General features: G+C 38.0%; 1 protein-coding gene across 1 annotated transcript in view; it reads left to right on the top strand.

The window, feature by feature from the left end:
• Positions 1 to 26,317, top strand: part of LOC127420688 (phosphatase and actin regulator 4A-like) — a 108,924-nt gene that overhangs the window by 4,983 nt on the left and 77,624 nt on the right. The window contains exon 2 of the mRNA XM_051663154.1: positions 2,413 to 2,461. Within this exon, the coding sequence (XP_051519114.1) occupies positions 2,449 to 2,461 (13 nt within the window). The 5' untranslated portion in view covers positions 2,413 to 2,448. The remainder of the gene's footprint in view (positions 1 to 2,412; positions 2,462 to 26,317) is intronic.

Genomic DNA, 26,317 nt, shown 5'->3' with positions numbered 1-26,317 from the left:
TGGTGAAGGTGAAATAAACACCACTGCACTTGCAGTGTCAAAATAAAAACCCTAGTTTAGGGTGTAGTAAATAGGACAGAAATATATAACCTTGTCCTGAAAATAATAATAATAATTCAGTTTTATATTATAATAATAAACTTGACTGGGTTCCAAAGTAATAATTTAGTATGATGCCATATTTATCTGGTTTCCAAAAAATAGGCTAAGTGAAGTCGTTTTTACACACCTTCATTCACAAAGAAAAATGTTGTAGTCAAAATATATGAAGGTAAATAAGATTTTTTTATTAAACTTCCATGTATGATTTTATGTTAAATAGAAGTATAAACATGCAAATTAATGAAAATGATTACATTTTACTCTCCCTTGTGTTAATTTAGTGAAAAACTAAATACATTTTTATTTCATATATTTGAAATGTTAATACTACTTGGCTACAATGGCTGTTTAGATGAAATGATGGTTCCTCTGATTGGATAAAAAAACACTTATGCAATTTCAGAGCAAAAACACAATTATCGAGATATATATCGAACATCATCAGTTTGCTGAAAAATATCGAGATATCAGTTCTGAAGCCATATCGCCCAGACCTAACTGGAAACAATAATGTCATTATAGGGATGCATGTAGGATGAGACGGATAAAAACACAGACTAGAAGTAACAAAACAGAAGAAAACAGACATTTTCAGGGTAAAACGGCAGCATTTGGTAAACAAACTTCCAGCATCCAGGACGATGGGTGTCAGTGTACAGTCCACAAGTACTGGGGCCGATGGGACGAGTAAGAGCCAGCTAAAATCTTACTTAGTGCACTTTTAAAACAAACTGGCATATTCATCTAAATTACAGCATGTCTGCAAGTGTAAATTTGCAAATGCTTAGAATTGCCAACAGCTCCAGTGGCCGCAGTGTCATGCATCGGGGGCTGAGCAAGTGCTCATTCATTCAGTGAGCAGTGTATGTGATTTTGTGCATGATGCAACTTATAAAAGATCGGCCCTGAATCGAGGCACGATCGGTCGACCGCCGTGCACAGATTTAAAACACAAAATTTGGCTGAATAATCCTTTAGCTCCACATTGTTGTTAGAGATTTACATTAAGAACTGCAAGTCACTTGTGTAAAGCCAAAGTATAATTCAATTTTGACGAGAACGCTCATCGTCTGCGTACAGTCAAACACAAGCCTGTCAAAATATACTCCGTTTGACGGTGCGCGCATACACAGGCAGTTGGCACATATGCGCTACGACTGTTGTTGTTTTTTTTTTTTTTAACCTTCGTCTCCTGTTATTTATTGGCTATAACATCCGGCTCAAATGTGAGTATTGCCACCTTGTGGAACCACTAATTCGGCACATACGCATTCTGCACGTTCAAAGACGAGTGGTTAGAAAAATCGGGCTTCATGCGTTCAATGCTCATGCACTCTGCTGATGACGAGATTTGCGTCACGCATCCTGTACGCGAACGCTCAGTGCTTGACCGAAGTGTACTTTGGGCTTAAGACTAAATCCTGCTGAACAGTTGACTAAACAGTTAGGCTGTTGCATAACATGTCTAGGATGACTTTAATGTAATTAGTGAGGCGATTATTCTTAACAGTTGACATGTTTTAGCAAATGCACGTGTGTAATGCAGACAGTGTACTGTACCATGAGAATGCCTGTTTTTACTGTCATGCAAGTTGCATTTTTCTGACTTTCAGAAGAGGGTAGATGTCTAGGACATGATTTTATGATGCACGGATTAAGTGATCAGACAATAATAACATTGAAAGAAAGGCTTGGCAGTAGATTCCATTTACAATAGCTGACAGAGGATAACAATGAATCCATTTGAGATCACTGAATTATTGAGTTTTTTTAAGGCTGCTTCAAGGCAGAACATTCAACAAACCATGTGTTTGTCATTCCAGTTTAAAAAAATAAATAAAAATGTTGGTACAATCCATAAAAGAAACTTTTACAATTATTTTATAATGGGCATCTTTATACCCTATTACTGATCATTATAAGTCATTTCCTGTGTTAATCTCATTTCACTCTGTGATCTCTTTCTTCTTTAAACAAACCAGATCCATTTGGCCATTCATTTATTTATTTGGAAAGTAGCTGTGCAATAAGCAGGATAATGTACTGTACAGTCAGCAGGTCTTTCTCGCTAAATGTCCCCCTTCAGGATGGAAGAAGACCCATTTGCTTTGGGTTTTATTTTGCAATAATGACCGGCTGACTGAATGTTATCCCTTACCTAGTCTATGTTGACTTCATTCAAGTGTTCTTTTTAATGTGTCTTTCAGTGTAAGGGCTGCACCTTTCAATACAATGATACAATTGCATCAGTGAAATTATGTTTAGTGTTTGCATCTTATTAATCAAGGAATTCTTCTTTTATTTCTTCAGGAACCTCTAAGCTTCTGTTGTCTTCTAGACTTGGGAATGGAAAACCCTGGTAAGAGAATGGAAGCAATATTATTGTAAAATTGACTGGGCATCTGCTCTGTTCTACTTCAGTGTTTTAGGTTGACCACAGATGTTTCATAAATCATACAAAATACTTTGTTCTTCTGTGGATAGTAGAGAGAAGTGAAACACACTACAGCAGATGTTATCATTAACTCTGAACGATGTTGAGTTTATAATATGACTGATCTCATACGGAATGTTAACATCATAAAGATGGCTGACCATGTGACACAAAGGTGTGTTGACTCGAGTGAGATATCTGATCTCGCTTTGACCAGTCGACACACCCACAGGTGAAACAGCATTTTACATTTGCCACAGTGTAACCTTGCTTTTCTGTGTGGTATTTCACACTTTATGGAAGATTTTAACTCTGTAGAAGAGGAAACTACCTCAGGTAGGACATTTTTTTCAGTATCCCACACTTCATAGTGTCTGAAAAATGAAGAACAGTGTGATATATCTGCTTTCTACCACTGAAGGTCAAGTGCTTTTCTGTGATAGCGATGAGGGAAATACAAGCCGCTGCCAAGTTGATTGATGTTGTTTCCTGAGATCATGTCTTTTGACTGTCTTAGCTGTTGATTTAGACTTGTTTTTTAGTTTGTGGCTCATTTAGGAATATTTGTTGAGTTAGTGTTATAACTACAGTAGTATTGTTTGGTATTCTCAAGCATAAATGTAAGATTGTAAAGTTACTGACCACATGGGTTGTAAAAATTACTCATTTGTACAAACCGTTCTTTTGTTTATGCCATTGCTAATATCTGTCCAGTGAAACCAAATACTACATTATATCTTTTCAATTAATCATGCATAGAGATGTACATGCAACAGCAGATCTGTGATTATCTGCTCGTGTGATGCCTAACATAAAGTACTATGTCAGCACAATGGTACATTGATGGTGTGAGATGGTTATACAGCGGTACTTTGATATATACCATAATCACAGTATTTATAAACCATAAAAAAAATTCATAAAAGTATTTGGGAGGTTGACAGGCAAAATATTAAACCTAAAATTTGCACTTTTCTTGTACATTCAAAATAAATGTAAACCTAAAGTCTTTAAAAAAATATGTTCAACTACCTGTTTACATAGTGGTATGGTACTCCAAGATATTGCAAAGAATTAAGGTGACATTTTTTATAAAGTGTATGTATATGTGTGTGTGTGTGTGTATATATGTATGTATGTATGTATGTATGTATGTGTGTGTGTATGTGTGTGTATATATATATATATATATATCACACGTTATATACTGTATATACACTGTATATATATTTATAGGCTTTAGCCTTGTCCCAGACCCAGACTTCCAATATTAAATTATGAAAATGCTAATTATTATGTTTAAAACAGTGATCATGTAAACAAAGAGTGAAATAAACATAAACCATTTCAGTATTTATTATATGAACATATACATTTTTCAAAAAATTACGACTGTCCCACAGTTGTCGTCATTTCCACCACACCAAGCAATTATGCCCCTAATCAGTATTTTCCTCAAAAGCTAGTATACTAGGGGAGTGGTAGCTCAGCGGTTAAGGCTCTGGGTTACTGATCAGAAGGTCAGGGGTTCAAGCCCCAGCACTGCCAAGATGCCACTGTTGGGCCCTTGAGCAAGGCCCTTGACCCTATCTGCTCCAGGGGCGCCGTATCATGGCTGACCCTGCACTCTGACCCCAGCCTAGCTGGGATATGTGAAAAAGAAGAATTTCACTGTATATGTGCAAATGTATAATGTGTGATAAATAAAGAAAATTATAATTAATTACTTGTTAACCATGTCAACAAAAGTGTCACTGAAGAGCATGCTTGGATATGAGGCAAGGAAAAACAATGAAAAAATACAAACAAAGAATGTCAAAGGTAAATATCCTGTGTGAGCAGAGCATTTTTATTGGCTGTTTTTTCCAATCCAGCTGTAATTTTGCCAAATTATGCAGAAAGTGTGAAAGTATTATTGGATTGTGTGCATTTAGGATACATAATATGTTAGCTATAAAAATAGCCTTAGAAATACAAAAGAGTCATTTTATTTCAAAAATGTTAAAAATTTCATTTTCATCAGCATCATTTCCAGCACACAGTTTTATAAATGTTTTATATTTAAGTAAGATTCTTTTGTTAGAAATGTAAAAAAAATCGTTAATGAGCGAGTACAACAATCTGTCTTCCAAACGATGTATTTGCTTTACCCCGATTTACTATGGTAAGCCTATAATTATTATTTTAGAGCTGTCGGGAAGGATTTGTTGGGAAATTGCATACTTCCGTCATTCGTCCGTGCGTGTTTACATCATGTCCGTAAATACAGAAAAGAAGGCCCAGAGCTACCACAGCATGTGTATGTGTGCGGTGATAGTTGTGGTAGTAGTTTGATGCTGAAAGCTTGTAGCCACAACAAATGAGCAACATTGACAATTAATCATTCAAAAAGGCAACCAGTCTGGGGAATCACCCGTTTTCAAAATAAAGAGACCTCGAACCTCGAACAGTCTGCAAGCAAAAAGTGAATCCGTAATAATAAAACATCGGAAAAAACATAGGATTGGCTTTTTCAGAGGTGGCGACAACTTCGAGATCTGAAAGGATTAAAAACCGACCCAGAGATGGAGTTTGTCTTGCTCTCCAGGTAAGATATTTTATTGGACCGATAGTTAGCCAGGAAGCTCTCTTGGCACGGTAGTTCGTTAGATAGTGTTAGCCATTCAAATGGGTCATTTTATTATGGATTGTGGTACTGCAGTGCTTGATTTCATTTTCGAGGAAGGACAATGGGGAAAAATAAACTTTATGCTGATAACAATGCCAATCTCTAAACCAGTTACTACCTTAGTCTATTTGCCTGCTAGCCAAATTATAATAGTTTGCACTGTTTGACTTCATGACTAGCAATCATTGTCTAATGTTAGCATTGCCTAACTTTTTTAATGTTATTTATTTTAAAACAGTTGTTTTCAATAAGTCATAACTACAGTGGAAGAAATGTTACTTACCTTCTCATAAGACAGATTTTTCAGATATCCGTCTTTTTCTATCTTTTCTTTTTAATATATTTATTTATTGATGAGAGGGGGCGAGTTTTGTTGTCATTTGCTCTGATAAGATGATCACCTGTATCTATGGTTACACCGGTTCTCCTCAAACCATCAGATTAATCTGTGCAGTACACTGAAAAATTGAACAGTTGGATCAACACCCACAATTTTTCACATTTATTTACCACTTTAGACCAACTCTATTTCAAAAGGTCAAACACACTTTAATGATTTGAGTTCTGTCAATCCCATAATTCACATTAGTCTAACTTAATTTTACTGCAACTCAACTTAAATATTTGAGTTTTTTCCAAATACATTTTTTACTTTACCTGTATGTACACTGGCGGCCAAAAGTTTGGAATAATGTACAGATTTTGCTATTTGGAAGGAAATTGGTACTTTGATTCACCAAAGTGGCATTCAACTGATCACAACGTATAGTCAGGACATTACTGATGTAAAAAACAGCACCATCACTATTTGAAAAAAGTAATTTTTGATCAAATCTAGACAGGCCCCATTTCCAGCAGCCATCACTTCAACACCTTATCCTTGAGTAATCATGCTAAATTGATCATTTGGTACTAGAAAATCACTTGTCATTATATCAAACACAGTTGAAAGCTATTTGGTTCGTTAAATGAAGCTTAACATTGTCTTTGTGTTTGTTTTCGAGTTGCCACAGTATGAAATAGACTGGCATGTCTTAAGAAGAAAAAGAAATAGCTTTCTCTAGAAACTCATCAGTCAATAATTGTTTTGAGGAATGAAGGCTATACACTAAGGTGTACACTACAGTCTTCAAAGACAAAGGACAACTGGCTCTAACAAGGACAGAAAGACATGTGGAAGACCAGATGTACAACTAAACAAGAGGATAAGTGCATCAGAGCCTCTAGTTTGAGACGCCTCACATGTCCTCAGCTGACAGCTTCATTGAATTCTACCCGCTCAACACCAGTTTCATGTACAACAGTAAAGAGAAGACTCAGGGGTGCAGGCCTTATGGGAAGAATTGCAAAGAAAAAGCCACTTTTGAAACAGAAAAACAAAAAGAAAAGGTTAGAGTGGACAAAGAAACACAGACATTGGACAATAGATAATTGGAAAAGAGTGTTATGGATCTTAACCCCATTGAGCTTTTGTGGGATCAGCTAGACTGTAAGGTGTGTGAGAAGTGCCCGACAAGACAGTCGACAAGTGCTACAGGAAGTGTGGAGTGAAATATCACCTGTGTATCTGGACAAACTGACAGCTAGAATGCCAAGGATCTGCAAAGCTGTCATTGCTGCAAGTGGAGGATTTTTTGATGAGAACTCTCAGTATTCTTTTTTTTTTTTTTTTTTTTCAAATTGTAATAGTAATTTTTCACGTTATTAATGTCCTGACTATACATTGTGATCAGTTGAATGCCACTTTGGTGAATAAAAGTACTAATTTCTTTCCATAAGAGCAAAATCTGTACATTATTCCAAACTTTTGGCCGCCAGTGTATAAACCTAATAATTTCCAACTTAATAATATGGCTTGATTGAATGCATTATTTCCCAGTAACTTAACAAAAAAGTTTGTAAAATTTAATAAAATTACTTCCTTAAAAATGAAAAACTTGGGTTAAAACATCAAAGACTCAAATATTACTTTTTAAAAACAATTATTTTTATTAACAACTTGGTTTGTTTCTTGTACATTCACCAAGTTTAGGTCCCCACTTAACAACAGGCTTAGTATATAGCATACAGCCATACAACTAAACTCATTCTTTCACGTAACTAGACAAATTCTTACAAACATTCTAATACACAAACATAATTACTGTGAGTTTTGTAGTCTCTCGACTTTGAACTTTGAGAGATCTACTGTGCTGTTCAAGCTGCAAGAGTTGTTTCAGGAACACTTTGGTCAATCAAAGAGGTTTCGGATGAGCCAGGTTGAGTACATCTATCAAACCAAGAACCAGGGCACAAACAGAGGCAACTGAAGTTAGTTCATTCAAAACCTTCACACCTTCAACATTGTCGGCAGGTGGTTCTTGATTTTCTTCCCCACGAATCACGAACACTGCCATGGTGAGCTGCTCCAAGTCACTCCGAGCTAGAGGTCTGCAACCCGACCCGGGCCCGACGGGACCTGAGAACCTGAAGGGTTTTGGGCTGGGTTCGGGTCAGTTTTTTATAAGAAGGGCTTAATGTTCAGGTTTGTAATTAGTGAAAAGATAAACAGGCTTATTGAACTTGTTTCGCGCACGCGCTCTCACTCAGAGACACGCGCGAACGGACGATTTAGGGGCCGTTCGCACTGAATGTGTTTTTGCTCACGTCTGTTATGTTTTCCCACTGTTTAAACACATGTTGGACGAATGTCTTTGACATATGCACCGCATCTCACTTTTTCTTCAATGTCTCGTGCTGGACCGGCATATTTTAAACACCATGTCAAGTTAAAAAGAACTTCAAGTTGTCAAAAATGCATGTCGAGACACCTGCGCTCTGTTTCATTCTTTGCGCTGCGTCTAGATTATTTTTAGCGCAGTTGTCAAAGATTCAACAATCTGAACAAGTTCAGGCTGCATAGAGGCAACTGTTGCATTGTTTCATTTTATTCCAGATTGTTCTGCACCAGGTGAAGTTTCAGCGCATAAACGGGAAGTCAATGCTTTTTTCCCCCCCTTCTGCTCTAGTGTACTAAGGGGCTGCTGTGCCTTGTTAAAACGGTGTATGTTTACTGTTTCAGTACTGTTAAAAATGTTGCCTATATGCTTGCATAAAATGTAGCCTATTGCAACAGTACTTGCTAGGAGAAGAAACTATATAGTAAGCGATTTCGTGTTCGGGCTTAAAATCTGACGGTATCGTTCAGGTAGGGTAGAGCCACACGCAGACCTCTACTCTGAGCACCATCTGCCTGGCTATCCTAAAGTAGCATATATAAAACAAAAGAACAATAATTTGTTTTGCCTTATGCCATAATTACAAAATGCACAAGAAGTCAAATCATAATACATTAACAGCTGGGAATGCAAGTACTCAGTCATAGGTCACTATTCCAGTACCTTTTTCCAAACAGTTTTGCAAGCTGTGAAATGCCAGATTTCTCACTTCAGAATAATAAAAAAGAAAGAGCATGAACATTTGATTAAAGAAAATGTGAATCAGTGTGCACTTCTATCAGTGAGCACATTTACATGCACGTTCTTACACCGATTATGCTCAATAAGCCAACAATGCATATATCAATAAATGGTGTTCCTTTGTCAGTGTAAGGTCATAAAACGCGTAAGAATAAACTGGTCAACACAGGTAGATTTTTGCCCAATGCCCCGATTTTCACAAAAAGACGTTAGTCAACTCATAAACCACAAAAACATATGGGCAAACATTACTTGATCAAGTTTATTAATTAAAAGAAAATTCCAACCTACCTTTTGATCCGAATCCGGCAGAAAAAGAAAATGGAGGGCAACCAGCCAGCGGCGTAGCTAGACCCTGGCTGATAGGGCTGAAGCCCCAGATCCTTTGTTAATAGCCTCGAATGTTTTTTTGATTAGAAAAAAGGAAGGCTTCATGTTCATTACATCAGGGTACAAAAGCAACAAGACATACTGCAATTTTGACTTCATATGTAAATTAATTCCATTCAGTGAGCCCAACGTTACATTAACATTGCATTAATTGACAGTTCGCATTTTGAGTTTTAACTGCTGTTCGTGCTCAAGTTCATCAGACATGTAACGAACGCTTTCTATTTTCTCTCACAAAGGTACAGCTTTTCTATATCAGAGGCATGGAGGTTTTATTATGCAAGCCTTATTTCTAAATATATAATCTATAAGCCTCATTTCTAATCTTCATTTGTTATTAACAGTTCACACACCAAGTAGATTTTAATGTATGCGCCAGTCAGCTTGTTCGGAACATCCCTACTCGTTCCCTAAAATGGAAGAATTACCATCCATAATCCAATTAGCAGCAAGTTCACTGAACGGCAAACCAACCAGACTTTATTTAGCATCAGTCGATCAGAATGAAGAAGGTATGTCAGTAACAATAACTTCAATACAACAAAACTTTAACAAGGGTAAGATTTGTATAATGTACGATTTTTATGCCAGTAGTCAGGTATCCACGTTAACGAGCTAACAGTTGCTAACTGGTTAAATTACACGTGAGCTGATGAAATATCTGGATTTATCATTATCCATTGATAATTTGGAGTAGGGATGTGCACAGTTACCTTTTTTACCACTCGGTTAACCACGAGGTTTCACAAACGGTTATTCGGGTTTTCGACGGGAGTTGGTATGTGGAAATAATGTTTATTGCAGTGGAATTTTCTCAAACACAACTCAAAATATCAGCATAGCTATGAGCCTAAATAGCACAATACAAAGGTCTTAAAATTATAAAATCTCACATTAAAGTCAAACAAAAATGATCCAAAAACTGGTTCACATTTCTGTGTCATGTGCATGGAGTTACACTGCTGCGTTTAAATAGCCTCTTTGGAGTGTCTTGATTTTTAAATAGTTTAAAATCAGATGGCACATTGAACTTGTTTAATTAATGTATTTAAGTCTGCACACCAGAGCAAAAGGGGGGAAAAAAAACTGTCTTACCGTTAAGATGAAACTTTGCTTTGTTAAAAACAGCCTGGAATAAAGTTTAATGATGTAACAGTCATGAAACCCAACGCAGGTGTTTCGAGATGCGTTTATAAAAATGTACATTATTTTTAACTTTACATGGTGATCCCACGATGGTGTTTTATTGACACGTTAAATAAAATAAAAAAATTATGATTTCAAGATTAAAGTCGCAATATTTTTCGAATGAAGTAAAAATTACGATAAAGTTGTAGCATTATGAGATTAAATTCATATAAGAATAAAGTCAAATTATTTTGAGAATAAAGTATTCTTGTCATTTTTAATGTCGTAGCTTTGTGAGAATAATATAGTATATTGTGTGAATAAAGCAGAAATAGTTAAAGAAAAAAATTTCAATATTAGGCTAAACAGAGCGTCATTATCACAACGATGGAACGGACGCTGAGCCAGCAGCTTCATTAACGCAAGAGATGGATGTGGAGGATGTAATCATATTTAGAATAGGATTTAGCAATAATGAAATCCTTTGTCTTTTGGCGCATCAGCACAGAGTTATTATTAGTTTCTGGACACTGCAGCGGTTATGTAGGAAATTTTATTTATTCAGGAGAAAGAACCAGACAGACATTCGCGCAGTCCCGTTTGACGTTGTTGTTGGGTTTTCCTCTCTAAACAATACTGTAACTGAGGGGATGTTACCACATACAATGTCTTGAAATGGACCTGTATAATTCACAGCAGTTCCAATAATTTTTCGCTTCACTTGAGTGAGCCTATATCTCGCGTCTCCCTTGACAGGTGCCCATATGTTGAAAACTCCTGTTCCAACACACGCACAGCTCATTCATGAACAGAGAGCTCATAAAAACTTCCCACAAATTCAGTTCGGTTGCATAGCCAAGCTATCTCCCTGGTTAGTGGTGTTGTATGTAAAGACCCAGACACTCCACTTTGCTTATGTCCACAACATCACTTTGATGTTACTTTCCTTTTGATTTATGATCAAAATATTACAGCTTTAATCTCATAATGCTTTGACTTCTCATAATTTTTATTTTATTCTCAAAATATTAGGATAAATGACAATTGCAAATTTAAACCGTTAAATGACTTTGATTTTATTTTTAGTTTCTGTACAATGCACAGTGAGCCGACAAGTTGTAATTCTCACTTTGATCCGCAATTTAAATTAAAAACGCATTTTATTTGTTTATTGTGCGCCTGACGTTTGCTCATATAAAGTTCTCAACCGATGTCAGTGTTGTGCTTAATATAATAATTATTTGACAGGTAGGGTGGTCATTTTTTTAAGTCATGGAAAGAAGGATGATTCTTATTTTTATATTGTAATATTGCCTGTGGGCTAAGCCCCGGAAGACACTGAAGTCAAGCGACGTCCCTGCAACCAGCAGGTTAAAAATCTGGAGATGCAGGCAAGCTTGTGCGTCATGACTTCAAACCAAACTTTAGATGCATGATCCATAACACGAAATTACACTTTCACTGAAACTGAAATTTTGATTAGTTCTTAAGTTGAGATTCGTTTTTAAGTTGATTGAAAGTACAATGTTGAATAAAAGTCCCCAAAGCAGAAAGATGAATTAAATCGACTTAACAAGTAATGCAACACCCACCCATATTCACTTTTTAGAGTGTAGAGCAGAGCCAAAGCCCAACTCACGTAATTACCAAAACAATGTTCCTCCCAAAGTAACTTCTATGCTTCAACCGCCAGACACATAGTGTAGCTTTAACCGCAATACAGAATTTGAGATGTGCTGTAAATGACGGGATGGGAAATTTAAATTACAAAAATGACTTAAATCTCCTGTGACATTGTTAGTACACAAATGAACAAAATTTAGAGTATTCCTTTCAAGAAATCCATTGTGCTAAATGTGCCCAAAGTTGAAGAAAATATAAATTGCATATCACTTCTCCAAAAGTACCATGTAAAAAAAACAAAAACAAAAAAAAAACACTTTAATGCCATGGTACTGTTATTAATTGAAGTTATAATCAGGGACTCTGGCAGGAAGAGGAACTACTCTTTACTTTCAAGAGTTATCTGCTGTGATTTGGGAACACTCCAAAAGATTTTCTTGATAGGATTTACTCGCCTCAATGTTTTGGCCTGTTTTCACCCTGTGACGCTTGTCCTCAACATTTGGACAGAGTGATATCAGGATAACAGATACAAAATAACAGATACTGTTGAGTTTCACATGTTAAATGTGTCAGTTTCATGTGTTTTTATTATTCAAATAATCCCTTTCACCCTCCTTTCCACCTATTACAGTATGAACTGCTAACCCGGTGTTAAGTCAGCGCTCGTAACCATGTGCTGGTGTACAGTGAGTCAGCAGTCCAGTGACACAATTAAAAAAAATACACTTAAAGCCTCACATTAGTGTAAAAATCTCAATTCAGAGTTAATGTCAGCTGGTAGGGCTGGGAGTTATATCACAAAATGTCATTATATATTACCCGTGTACATCACAATAAAGTTATTTATGCCTGAAATACAACTAGTGACTGACCGATTTATCGGTCGGCTGATATGAGCCTTTCACAGATATATCAGTATCGGCGTATATGTTTTCCGATAGGCGCAGATATGAAAACTTTTTTTTTTTTTTCAGAACATATAATGCAGAAAACAATGCTTGGGGTGATTTAGAATTGGTGTCATAACGTAGTTTGTCCAGCAGAGCATGCTCCGACTCCATTGTTTACAGAGCTGAGCTGACGGTAGTTCTGCTGACAGTGCAGAGATAAGCGGTGTCTGCACGGTAAGTTGGTAACTAGTTTGTGAAATACATATTGGAAAGTTAATAAACAATGACCCCATCAATTTCCCTTTTCAATATAACTAATATAACACTAACCCTGTCCCTGACAACCATGTCACTCATGTTTATCACATCTGTTTGCTATGTTAGCTAGCTATAGTTTGTCAGTGCAGTCAGTAATGTATCAGATTGAAAGGTAAGCAGAGCATCTTTTTGCAACTCAGCAGACAACTTGTGGTGGTGGATTGTGTCTGTTGAGTGTTGATTTCACGCTACGTTGTTACCTAGTTGGTGAGATGCAGTGCTGGAAAGTAAATAAACAACATCCATCTTTTACTCTCCGTGACAACGAGCTTATGGCTAAACTAGCTAACCACGTAGCTACTTTAATACCGTGTCAGCTGAGTGGAAGCTAATGTGTAAACATGTATTCACCAAACTGTTTTGTTCAGGATTCGCAGTTTGGCACCCCCTTCAACAATTGCAGTCATTGCATTTACAAAATGTAATTTTTAAAAGTTTGGTTTTCCATTGTTGAAAGTTTCCCCTGAACTTGTATAGCAGAATACAGTGTAACACCGCTGCAGCTGTTTATCTCTTGACTCAGCAGGTGTAAATGTTTCTTGTTTTACAACCTGCCCCTAACTGACTGGCAGTAGTAATATAGTCAGCATTTGACTGATACTAAACAGTACTACTGATGTTTATTTAGCTATTTATTTTATTTGAATTTATTCTTTATTTTAATGGTCAGCATTTGGCTGATACTAAACATACAGTACTGAAGTTTTTAAGCTATTTATTGTTTTTTAATTTATTCTTTATTCTATCATTTCTAGAATTTGTTGACGATGTATAATAATAATGTCAAATATTCTTTGATAAAAATATTTAAGAAAGCAGCCTTCTGAGTTCCTTTGCATAGTCATATCTGTGCAAAATGGGTGCACAATGCACATAGAAAAGGTCTGTTTCCATTCCGGCTCAAAAATTAACTATATCGGCCACCATATTGGTAATCTGTGAATTTTCCCCCTCTTAAAACCAGTATCGGTCTCAAAAATCCCATATCGGTCAGGCTCTAAATACAACCCATAAATGTAGTATATAAATGACATAACCATGTAGCAGTTCGTATTTTTAAGAATGCAGTGAATCAAATACTTCAGAAAATGAGAGAAATTTGATGTTATTTATTTGGAAATTGTGAGAAGCAAAACAAAAAAAATTCACATAAAATCAACAGTAACTTAGTTGCTGTATTTTATACCACAGTAACATTAGTGTATAACTATCTACAGTAGTTTAAAACATACTGTATAATGATTTACAGTAAGTGTTGTACTGTAAAATTACAGTAGTTGTTTGTATGATGTATATTAAAATACAGTATATTAGCTGTATAGTAAAAATAATTACGGTAATTGTATGTTGTATATTAAATTGCAGTGTCCATACCGTAGAACTAACCCCATTAAACACAGTTATAGCTTACAGAGTTAACTTATTTCAATCTATTACAAGTTAAACAAGAATGAATCAACTGAAGCCTTTTTGCAAACACAACATTTATTAAAAAAATGACAACTTAAATATCACATAAATGTTACTCAATGTTAATTATGACTACAGACATAGAAGTCCATTCAAAAACTTCAGTATTAATTTGAACAGATGTCCAAATGACTGAAAGAACACTCTCCAATTCTTTGACTGTCCAGACATGGAGGACAAAAATAAATTCATATCATGTAACTTCAGTCCTGTTTTTATATCAATGTGGCATTTCAGCTATAGGGAAGAAAATAAACTCTCAACAACCAAGGTTGTGCACCATTCAAAAAGGATTGAGAAAATGGTCAGAAGTTACCTACATACATATTTAATAAAATTCAGAGGTGAACATTTACTCATATAATATTTGTACATAATATAACTATATTTTAGAGAGATGGGTCAAATAAAGTGGCCGGAATAACACTGCAGCGCATCAAAATAAGTTGCGCACATTCAACCAGTGTAAATACAGCAACATTTGTTCACAGACAAGATCATTTGGTTGGTTAATACTTCAAAACTTGCTATTGCTTACTTCAATACAAACAGAATGGCTGTTATGTTAACTAATGCTAGTATCTGGCTTACTTGCTAACTTGTTTGAGAACGTAAACTTTATTGTTGCAAAGCTACTTGTCGAAAATGACCTTGCTGATCTTCATTGTCAAATGATGAATGATTGAAAAAAATAATTAAAACCGCTAAAATATGTTTTGAGCGATTTTAGTACTCACCTGGTTCAGTCGAAAGAGATAAATTTGCTTCTGCTTCTCTCAAGGCTGAACTGACAAGGAGTCGAGTACTTTTAATCACGGGTGACTCTTTTGTACCATTGCACAATGTTGCCGTCATACCACCCAGCCCTAGCTGGTGGTATCAGTAAACAAGCACAAGATATGGAGTCTGAGTATCAAAAGTGATTCTACCTGAACGGTTCTTTTTTTATTCCATAAGTCTCTATTCACAAAGATCTACTGTATCTGCTATAACAATTTCTGCCCTATAGCTGGAGCTAATGCAAATAATTCGGCTTGAGTTGCAGGCAGAGTGAAGGAATCTAGAGCTTGAGGAAACCTGTGTGCTGTCACTGCTGTTCTCTCTGTTTGGCATTATAGAGAATTGAGTCTCAGAATAAGGAATGTTGACTCGGTTAACTGTATCTCACATTCATTCTGACAATCAACAGAGTCCACTCAGAACATTGGTGATATCCTTTTTTGTTTTAAGCATTTTCATTACAAATTATTTGTTCAGCATCATGTGTGAAAAAGTTAATCTGAAAAATGAACATTGATTTCAGAATGTCGTAGTATCTGTGTTGCCCTTTTGCTTTGATAACAGCATGCACTGGAGTTGGTGTGAACAAAACATGATGATCTTGTTATCCAGCATGATTTGAGAATGATCCAAAAAGTATCTTGTGTTCTTCACTGCAAACAAGAAAATTGGATCTTTTAGTGCAGAATCTTAAATATTTCAGTTTCATTTACATCTTCTTCATGAACTTTTCTTGTTTTAAGGGGCGATTCTCATGAAACATCAAAAAAAAAATGTCCGCACATATATGTTTAGTATGTACGCACAGTGCCAGCGCATTAGTGAATGGCGCTGCTCTGTTGACACACACACACACACACACACACAAACATGCGCAAGCCGCTAGCATTCGCAGCTATTTTTAGTCTTCACGCGTGTGCAATATTAGAGCACTACTCACAAACAATATCTCAGATGCAGATGCTCAATAGTTCGGTTCATTTATAATATGCATTTAGAACGGCACCGGATGAGCATTTTACCAGAATTTGAATAAGAAGTGAATTAAACTGCTGTAAACTTGCCTAAAAACAGACACATACAGGAGAGTTCAGAATGTCAAAATAAAAGCCAGAGGGTTTAAAAGTTAAAGGTGCACGATTGAGATATATTACTATATATTACTATTATAATAATATTTAAGTTGAATGGGTTCCAAAAAATAACTGTGAATGAAAAGTGAGCTGATATCTTACAACTAAACTGAACAAAAAAAGAGATCTGAATCCTCTACTGGCTTCTTTTCTACTGAAGACTTATACTGGAATTACCGTTAATTTTGCTGCTACATTATCCAGTATACTAGTTAACAATAAAGTTTTTCATAATAAGCTATACATTGAAATAATGTGTAGTTAGAGGTTTGTGTTTCTTTACATATTAAAGAGTACTCCCAATTAGTTCCACACAATAATGTAAAGATATTCTAAACTGATTATGCAAAACAACAACACTGCTATCGGATCAGGATCTGTATCGGCCGATACTGAGATTTCCGATATCGGAATCGGATCGGAAGAGAAAAAGTGGTATTGTTGCATCCCTATCCCAGACGGACACGTTTGGAGCGTCTCACTGGTATTCAGCATCATAAATGCCATATTTTTAGGATGCTGTGTCAAGTTAAAAGTAGTAGAAACTTTGAAAATCGCATCTCAAGATTCCTGTATTCTGCTGTGCTTCCACGGTGAGTGGTTCTCATTCTGATTCTGTGCTGCTTGTGAGGTTTGTTGAAGCGCACTGCCACCTGTTGACGCGGCTTGTAAAAACAGAAGTACTTCAAGGTTGAATTGCTTGTATGGTAGGAAAATTCGTACTTTTGTTATGGAATTTACATACGCTTCCTTTTTTTTTTTTTTTTTTTTTACACATTATTTTTTATATAATGCAGTACATTTTAGCAGTGTTCCCTGAGAAGTGAACCTGTGAACCCGCTGCGAGCATCATGTTCTACCAGTTCTGTTACCAGTTCCCTGTCTGCTTTTGGGATATTCCTAAAGATGAATTACAAGTGCAGAATTTTTGCATCTTATTTTCTCTAATAAAATGTTTCTACTTTTATGTAATTCTGTTTAACTGAAAATGGGAGTGTTGCTGTTGCGCGCTGTAATTAACTCAAGTGTTTAAATGCTTGCACAGCTTACTCATACCATTAACGCACTCCCCTGGCAAAGATGTTTGCTGTGTTTATGTAAAGTGCACACTATTGGAGCAGTTTTTTCTCTCTTTATTAGTGGCATACTTGCCAAATCTTTTAAATAATAATTAAATTAAGAGTATTTAACCGAGTGTCCTATTTAATGATCTTGTTATTTTTTTGGTGGGGTTGGTGTCATTTAACCTCTAGTCTGGGTTTCATCTCCTGACAGCTTGTGTGGGTTTATCCCTGCACAGCTCTGTGTGTGAGAGTGAGAGTGAGAGTGAGAGTGAGAGTGAGAGTGAGAGTGAGAGAGAGAGAGAGAGAGAGAGAGAGAGAGAGAGAGAGAGAGAGAGTGTGAGTGTGAGTGTGAGTGTGTTTCAGTGGAAAACCTGGCTCTGACTGGCACTGAACACAGCCAGCTTTGCTTTTCAGTCCTCCCATGTCTCATAGCTCCAGCTCTCTTCTATCCCTTACTCCCAAACACACTGATAACATGAGCCACATCATGTCCTGTCTGCAAGACTCCCTCCTCAAGGTTCCACATATTCAGAGGGATCTACTTCAGTTAAAATCCTAATAGAAATCACTGGTCCATTAGTTCATGTGCCACTCTTTCAACTCAGTATCCACTAATATACATATAGTTTATCATCATAGAAGAAACCCCAAACCCTAAGTATTAAACTTCTGTGCGTAACTATTTTGTACATTATAACCACATTGTTTGTGCTTCTAAAGATGGTGCCACGGATGGCAGCCTCGGTGTGGAGCTCTCCAATTCTTTTGTTGTTTTTGTTTGTTTGTCCTGTTTAGTAATTTTTTTTCCAATCGGTTTTACCAGGGATGAACTGCTGAACATTCGGCAGCACATATCGGACAATCTTTTCCCCGTTTTTGACTATTGAGATGTTTTGCTGGACATTTTAGTCGGAGGCAGTGTTGTAGTCAAGACCACCTAAACCGAGACCAAGTCAAGACCAAGACCAGAGTGCATCAAGACCATGTCAAGACCAAAACCAGACCAGTGCGAGTCCCACACTGCATGACACACTTACGAAAAATGTGTAACATGCTAACCATAGGCACTCCTCAAACTGATCTGAAAGATCCACATTCCCATGAAACACCCACAGAATACAAATGAAGATTCATCTTCACCTCTTATTGCCTTGTGTGTGTGTGTGTGTGTGTGTGTGTGTGTGTGTGTGTGTGTGTGTGTCTGTGTCTCTGTGTGTGTGTGTCTGTGTCTCTGTGTGTGTGTGTCTGTGTCTCTGTGTGTGTGTGTGTGTGTGTGTGTGTGTGTGTGTGTGTGTGTGTGTGTGTGTGTGTGTCTTGATAAAATAATCAAAAGTCATTGCAGAGGTGAATTTTATGTGTGTGAATTTTCCTTTGTTTTCTATGAGCAAACAAATACAAACAAACACTAAGGAGCTGAAATTAACTTAACCATCTTTATTCAACACTCTTTTTCTAAGTTTTACCATCTACCTAAAACAATAAAAATTTTGTGCAAGCATTGCATCAGGTTTTCTGGATGACTCTTCCCTTAGAAACCATCATTAATTACAGAATATATCAAACAATTATTCAATACTTGTGTCTAAATGAAGTCTTCACTTTACTCTGTCTTTTCTTAAACAGTATAGTAAGTTTTTTGTTGTTTTTGAACCAACAACAAGCCTTGTATAAATGTGTGCAATTTGCTAACCACATAACTAAATCTAGAGAATAGAACAAAGAATGCCAAACATAAGCAAAGCAGACTATTTAAAATGTCAATTTTTCATATAAGTGGAGGCGCATTACTCTGTCTCCACTCTCTGCTGTCACATCTCTAGCTCCCTCACCCAAGTGAGGGAGCGTTACCACGGCATGTAGTGTTAATGCTGGAGCTGACATTAGCTAATGTTGATGTAACGTAACTTTATATACATTAGCTACATAGCTTTATGTGGCCTGTCTCATTGTTTATCACAAGCAAAAACGTAACTTGGGAGCAACAATTTGTCACTACATGCCCTGTCCGCTCAATCTCTCTCAAAGTTAACACTGCATTAGCTACATCCCTCAGTATATGTTAACTAAATTAGGTAGCTTGCACACCTAGCTAGGTGACAAATAGCTGGCAAGCAACTGAAACTAGCGCCCTAAAAAAGTAAATACCTAGGTAGCTAATATGTATAGCTAATACTCGCTAAATCTTTTGGGTGAGGGGTAAAGATGAGTTTAGGTACAGATGCTGCATTCCATTCAAATCGGATGTGGGATATTCTACTTGATATCTCTGATCTCCGACTAAAGGCATTCCAATGCCAGATGCTCGGAAGATGACATTTAAGGAAACAACTGCAACGCTTCCGTTAGCTTAGCAGGTATTTGACCAGAGATGTCTCCTATCAATCCAATTCATAATTTGCAACGCTAGCATTTGTGCTACAGGTGTACGATTATCAAAAGAGAGTATATTTTACCATGTTTTGAACACCTTCTACTCTGCTATGTTTGTTAAACAAGCTTTAATATCATGTAATATAGGAATTTGACTCATTTATCGATATTATTTAATAAAATTGAATGTTTATCACTTCCTGGGTGCCGGCAAGATTGTGTGATGTCATGCACCTGCACCTGCACAGATGCCAAGAGCGCTAATTGGATAATGAAAAACCAACAAATTTGTGTCTTTTCCAATTTGTAGATTTGTTCTTGCAAATTAATTCTCGCAATGGCACAGCAAATACATTTTTTATTTATTTACTGTATATTAGGGAAATAAAGTCGCACCTGAATATAAGTCGCACCAGGTCAAAATCGCATCATTGATGGAGAGAAAAAAAGTAAATAAGTCACACTGAGAGAGGTTGGATGTGGCAGGCACTAGGACCCGAGAGCAGCCGCCTGGCCTCCATTCACTGGTTCAGATGTCAAACGCGCTCCTTGAAGATTGCAGTACCTCAAAATCTACACATCGTATCACAGTGTTTTTGGACTTGTTTAAAACAGGAGAATGTGCTTTTTATGTTTCATTAGAGAAATGTGACAAGTAAGCCACATCTGTTCATAACATCTGTAACTCTATGCTGTGTACAAATAAACAGCTTTTAGTCTTTGAGTAAAAGAATACACCTGTTGTATTCTATTCATACATTTGGTTCACTGACCGTATGTTTTTTACTACAAGTGTGATGATGAAGCATCATTTTGTGAGCATGTGAGGAGTTGCGTTTGACAACAGACTAGAGTTTGTTAGAACAGTAATGTTATGATGGACAAAATATTTAAACTGGTTGCATAAAATACTTTGTAATGGAAATTATACTAAATTGGCAACTTTAAACCTCTTCTGCCATCTTTATGCCTTCACTAAAATACCGGAAAAAAAACAGTATTTATTTATTTTGAGGAATTTGATAATTTTCCATGGCACACCTGACGATCTATCACAGAACACTAGTGGGCACAGTGGTTGGGAAACACTGGTTTAGGTAGCCAGACTGTATTACAGAAGATTTGTCTGAAATCTCTGACAGCCACAGTTTCTTCTCCTGTCTCCCGCATTCACTTTCTTGGAGTACGTATGCAGTGGGTGTGGAGGGGTGACAGCCGTTTACAGTAACAAAAATGTAAAATTTGAAATGAGTCAAGTTATTACTTGCATTTGAAGCAGGAAATTTTACATCCAATCACAGTAATGATGATAACAAATAAATCAGACAATGCACAGGCAATTTAGTGATATCCCCGCAGTTGTGGTCTTGACAGGTCTTGAAATAAAATCCCGAGTCTTCTTTGTCTGAGACCGAGACAAGACCAAGTAAAAATGCGGTTGATTCCGAGACGAGACCTTTAAAAAGTGGTCTCAAGACCGATCTCAAGTACTACAACACTGGTCGTAGGCACAGCTGTGTTGTTCAAGTGCGCTATGAGGCACAAGCGAGGGAAGTGAGCTGGCGCACTGGTCAAGCTCCTACAGTGCGGCTTTCGAACAGCACTGCCGAGTATTCATCTAGCGAATCTCTGCTCTCTTCCTAACAAAATGGATGAACTACATCTCCTCACCCATACAGACAAGGCCTTTTCAAACTCTGCTGCCTTTAGCTTCACAGAAACCTGTCTGAGTGAAGCCATTCCGGACAGCACGTTACATCTGTCAGGCTTTCAGCTGTTCTGAGTGGATCGTACTGTGGATTTAACGGGGCAAACGAGTGGCAGTGGAACATGCTTTTACATCAATGAAAGTTGGTGTACAGATGTAACAACATTAAAGATGTGCTCTCCTAATTTGGAAGCGCTCTTTATCAACTGCCTTTCTACTTGCTGTGTGAAGTTTTCCTCATTTATTCTGGTGAGTGTTTATATTCCTCCACAAGCGTGTGTGAGCGAAGCGCTGCAACAGCTGGCTGATCAGATCACAGACACGGAATAACAATACCTGGACTCACTTATTATTCTCTGCGATTTTAACAGAGCCAACCTCACCCGTGAACTGCCAAAATATAGAAAGCACATTACATGCCCCACCAGAGACAGAAATATACTGGATCACTGCTACACAACATTAAAGGATGCATATCGCTCTGTCCCAAGAGCAGCTTTGGGATTCTCTGATCACTGTCTGGTTAATCTTCTTCCAACCTACAGGTAGAAACTTAAATCAGCTAGACCTTTAGTAAGGACTGTAAAGAGATGGACCAATGAAGCAGAGCTGGAATTACAAGCCTGCTTTGACTGCACTGATTGGAGTGATTTTTAGGCTGTAGACACCAATCTGGACGAGCTCACAGATACATCATATATCAGTTTCTTTGAGGATATGTGCATCCCTACTAGGATTTATTTAACATACAGAAATTACAAACCATGGTTTACAGCAAAACTCAGGCAGCTTCATCAGGCCAAAGATGATGCATACAGAAGTGGGGATAAAATCTTGTACAATCAGGCCAGAAACACACTGACAAAAGAGAGTAGAGTAGTAAAAGAAGCTACTCTTTTACCAGAAAAAAACCCCTGCTACTCACCTGCACGTAAGATCTGTGAAGAGGATGTGTGCCGGGTCTTCTGGAAACAAAAGACATTGAAAGCACAGGGCACAGATGGTGTTTCACCCACTTGTCTAAAATTCTGTGCTGACCAGCTGGCCCCCATCTTCACACAGATATTCAACAGATCACTGGAGCAGTGTGAATTTCCCTGCTGCTTCAACCACTCCACCATCATCCCTGTCCCGAAGACACCCAAAATTACAGGACTTAATGACTACAAACCTGTAGCTCTGACGTCTGTGGTCATGAAGTCATTTGAGAGACTGGTGTTGGCCCACCTGAAGGACATCACTAGATGCTTACTTGATCCCCTTCAATTTGCTTATTGAGCAAACAGGTGTGTGGATGATGCAGTCAACATGGGATTGCATCATATCCTGCAACATCTGGACAGACTAGGGGCATATGCAAGGATCCTTTTTGTGGACTTCAGTTCAGCTTTCAACACCATCCCAGTTCGCTCTAGTATTTAGCCTTCAGTTAATGTTCACATTAACCACCAGAATGGAGAAAAATGTGATCTAAGGGATTTAGACCGTGGCTTGATTGCTGGTGCCAAACGGGCTGGTTTGAGTATTACTGTAACTGCTGATCTCTTGGGATTTTCACGTGCAACAGTCTCTAGAGTGTATAGAGAATGGTGAGGGGGAAAAAAAGCAGACGGAAACACCTTGTTTATGAGAGAGGTCAACGGAGAATGGCCAGACAGGTTCGAGCCGACAGAAAGGCAACTGTAGCTCAGATAACCCCTCTGTATAATTGTAGTGAGCAGAATAGCATCACAGAATGCACATGTTGAACCTTGAGGTGAACGGGCTACAAAAACAGAAGACCCCTTAGGGTACCACTTCTGTCAGTCAAGAACAAAAAACTGAGGCAGCAGTGTGCCTACCATTTGTGTACCTCAGCAGAAATCCCAATTTGTCATACCAGGTGATGTTTTCCCCATTGTCCACTGTCCAGTTTTGGTAAGCCTGTGCCCACTGCAGCCTCAGCCTTCTGTTCTTGGCTGACAGGAGTGGTACCGAAGGGGTCTTTTGCTGCTGTAGCCCATCCACCTCAATCACCACAATCAAATATATATACACTATATTGCCAAAAGTATTCGCTCATCTGCCTTTAGACGCATATGAACTTAAGTGACATCCCATTCTTAATCCATAGGGTTTAATATGACGTTGGCCCACCCTTTGCAGCTTCAACTCTTCTGGCAAGGCTTTCCACAAGGTTTAGGAGTGTGTTTATGGGAATTTTTGACCATTCTTCCAGAAGCGCATTTGTGAGGTCAGACACTGATGTTGGACGAGAAGGCCTGGCTCGCAGTCTTTGCTCTAATTCATCCCAAAGGTGCTCTATCGGGTTGAGGTCAGGACTCTGTGCAGGCCAGTCAAGTTCTTCCACACCAAACTCGCTCATCCATGTCTTTATGGACCTTGCTTTGTGCACTGGTGCGCAGTCATGTTGGAACAGGAAGGGGCCATCCCCAAACAGTTCCCACAAAGTTGGGAGCATGGAATTGTCCAAAATTTCTTGGTATGCTGAAGCATTCAGAGTTCCTTTCACTGGAACTAAGGGGCCAAGCCCAGCTCCTGAAAAACAACCCCACACCATAATCCCCCCTCCACCAAACTTCACAGTTGGCACAATGCAGTCAGACAAGTACCGTTCTCCTGGCAACCACCAAACCCAGACTCGTCCATCAGATTGCCAGATGGAGAAGCGTGATTCGTCACTCCAGAGAACGCGTCTCCACTGCTCTAGAGTCCAGTGGCGGCGTGCTTTACACCACTGCATCTGACGCTTTGCATTGCACTTGGTGATGTATAGCTTGGATGCAGCTGCTTGGCCATGGAAACCCATTCCATGAAGCTCTCTACGCACTGTTCTTGAGCTAATTTGAAGGCCACATGAACTTTGGAGGTCTGTAGCGATTGACTCTGCAGAAAGTTGGCGACCTCTGCGCACTATGCGCCTCAGCATCCACTGACCCCGCTCTGTCATTTTACGTGGCCTACCACTTCGTGGCTGAGTTGCTGTCATTCCCAATCGCTTCCACTTTGTTATAATACCACTGACAGTTGACTGTGGAATATTTAGTAGCGAGGAAATGTCACGACTGGACTTGTTGCACAGGTGGCATCCTATCACAGTACCACGCTGGAATTCACTGAGCTCCTGAGAGCGGCCCATTCTTTCACAAATGTTTGTAGAAGCAGTCTGCATGCCTAGGTGCTTCATTTTATACACCTGTGGCCATGGAAGTGATTGGAACACCTGAATTCATTTATTTGGATGGGTGAGCAAATACCTTTGGCAATATAGTGTATATATATATATATATATATAATTTAAAATAGGCTCATAATATCTTAATATCAATCACAGGCCCCTGAATTGAATCAAAATCGTATCGTGGCAGACTGAAAGTGGAATCGAATGATATCGGCAAACATCGGATCGCTGGCTAAGAGAATCCATATAAGATCGGATCGTGATGAAATTGCAGATTTACACCCCTACTAGAAACTAAACTTATTGCAAATGTGCAAATGGGTTTACACATCTATTCGCATGTTATGTTTTTTAATTGCAAATGCATGCAAAACTGTCGCACTGTACTGCCCTGCATTAACAACAGCCTCTGAATGAGCACCTCATTCCAAACATGCTGAAATGCTCTAATTTCCTCTTTTGTCTACTAAGAACGGGTGTCATAGGATTATGTTAGATTTGTGTAACGTATAAAGTAAATTTGCAGAGCTGTAAGCAGAACAAACTCAGTGTTACCAAACCAAATCTAACGCAGCACATCTGGTATCGCAAGCACGAGATGAAATTCGTGGAGCGGGCAAAGAACCACCTGCTCAAAACAGAGATGCATACGAGCAGTTTGTGGAGCCCCCCTGCATTTTAATAATCGCTCAAGGTCACATTTTTGATTCTATTTCGGTTGGTCGTTAAGCCCCACGCAAATTCGAGGCACGCACTCTTATCTCATCACATTTATTTCAGACTGCAAGCTCACAACTTGGATATCATTTTTTTGCCATGTCACAGGAGAATCAGGAGCAGCGCAGCGCAGTGCTGCTGCTGGGAAGCGGTGCAGGAAACCCTGCTCTTCACCCTTCAGCGGAGTAATTCTGGTAGCATTACAAAAATCATTTTTGCAATTTCTGCTTTTCTTGTCAAATGTGCTGTATTATGAGTTATGAGAGAGCGCCACAACATGAAAGGTGGCAAAATAGATTGCTCCAACAATAACTATGTTTCCATCCAAGGATGTTTTGCGAAAAAATTTTAGCGCATCAAAATAAAGCTGATGTCACAAATGTCGACATAATATTTTTCCGTTTAACTCTAGCGCATAAATACTTAAAATGTCACGAAAAACTGGTTTGGAAACCCTTTTTGTCGAGAAAATTGGCATTAATGCAAAAATGTAGTGTCACATGACAGAGTTCACCCCAATCGTTAGCCTGTGTTCATCATGACGACAAGGTATGCAGCCTTTAAAGCCAGTTTATTGTTCGTTATTATGAATTGATCTTAACGGCATATAGATCTGATGCTGCAAACATGACACTTCCAGGAGTGGCAACACAAATCTCGTATCATGCACATTGACAAGTGCACGAAGAACAAATGAATGGTCACTGTTTGTGATTAATTTAATCATGTTAGACATCCGCTTATTTATTAAAGTTGTTTTTCCACACCATTCAAAATAATAGACGGCAGTCACGGAATTAGCCCACAATACAAAAAACATATAATTTCTGTGCACAAAGATGTTTTTAATTATAAATAAATACACAATACTAGGAGGAAA

Source organism: Myxocyprinus asiaticus, chromosome 30, assembly GCF_019703515.2.
Source record: "Myxocyprinus asiaticus isolate MX2 ecotype Aquarium Trade chromosome 30, UBuf_Myxa_2, whole genome shotgun sequence".
Classification (NCBI taxonomy): domain Eukaryota; kingdom Metazoa; phylum Chordata; class Actinopteri; order Cypriniformes; family Catostomidae; genus Myxocyprinus; species Myxocyprinus asiaticus.
Note: the sequence above shows the minus strand (reverse complement) of the source record. Positions and strands in the feature narration are given on the sequence as shown.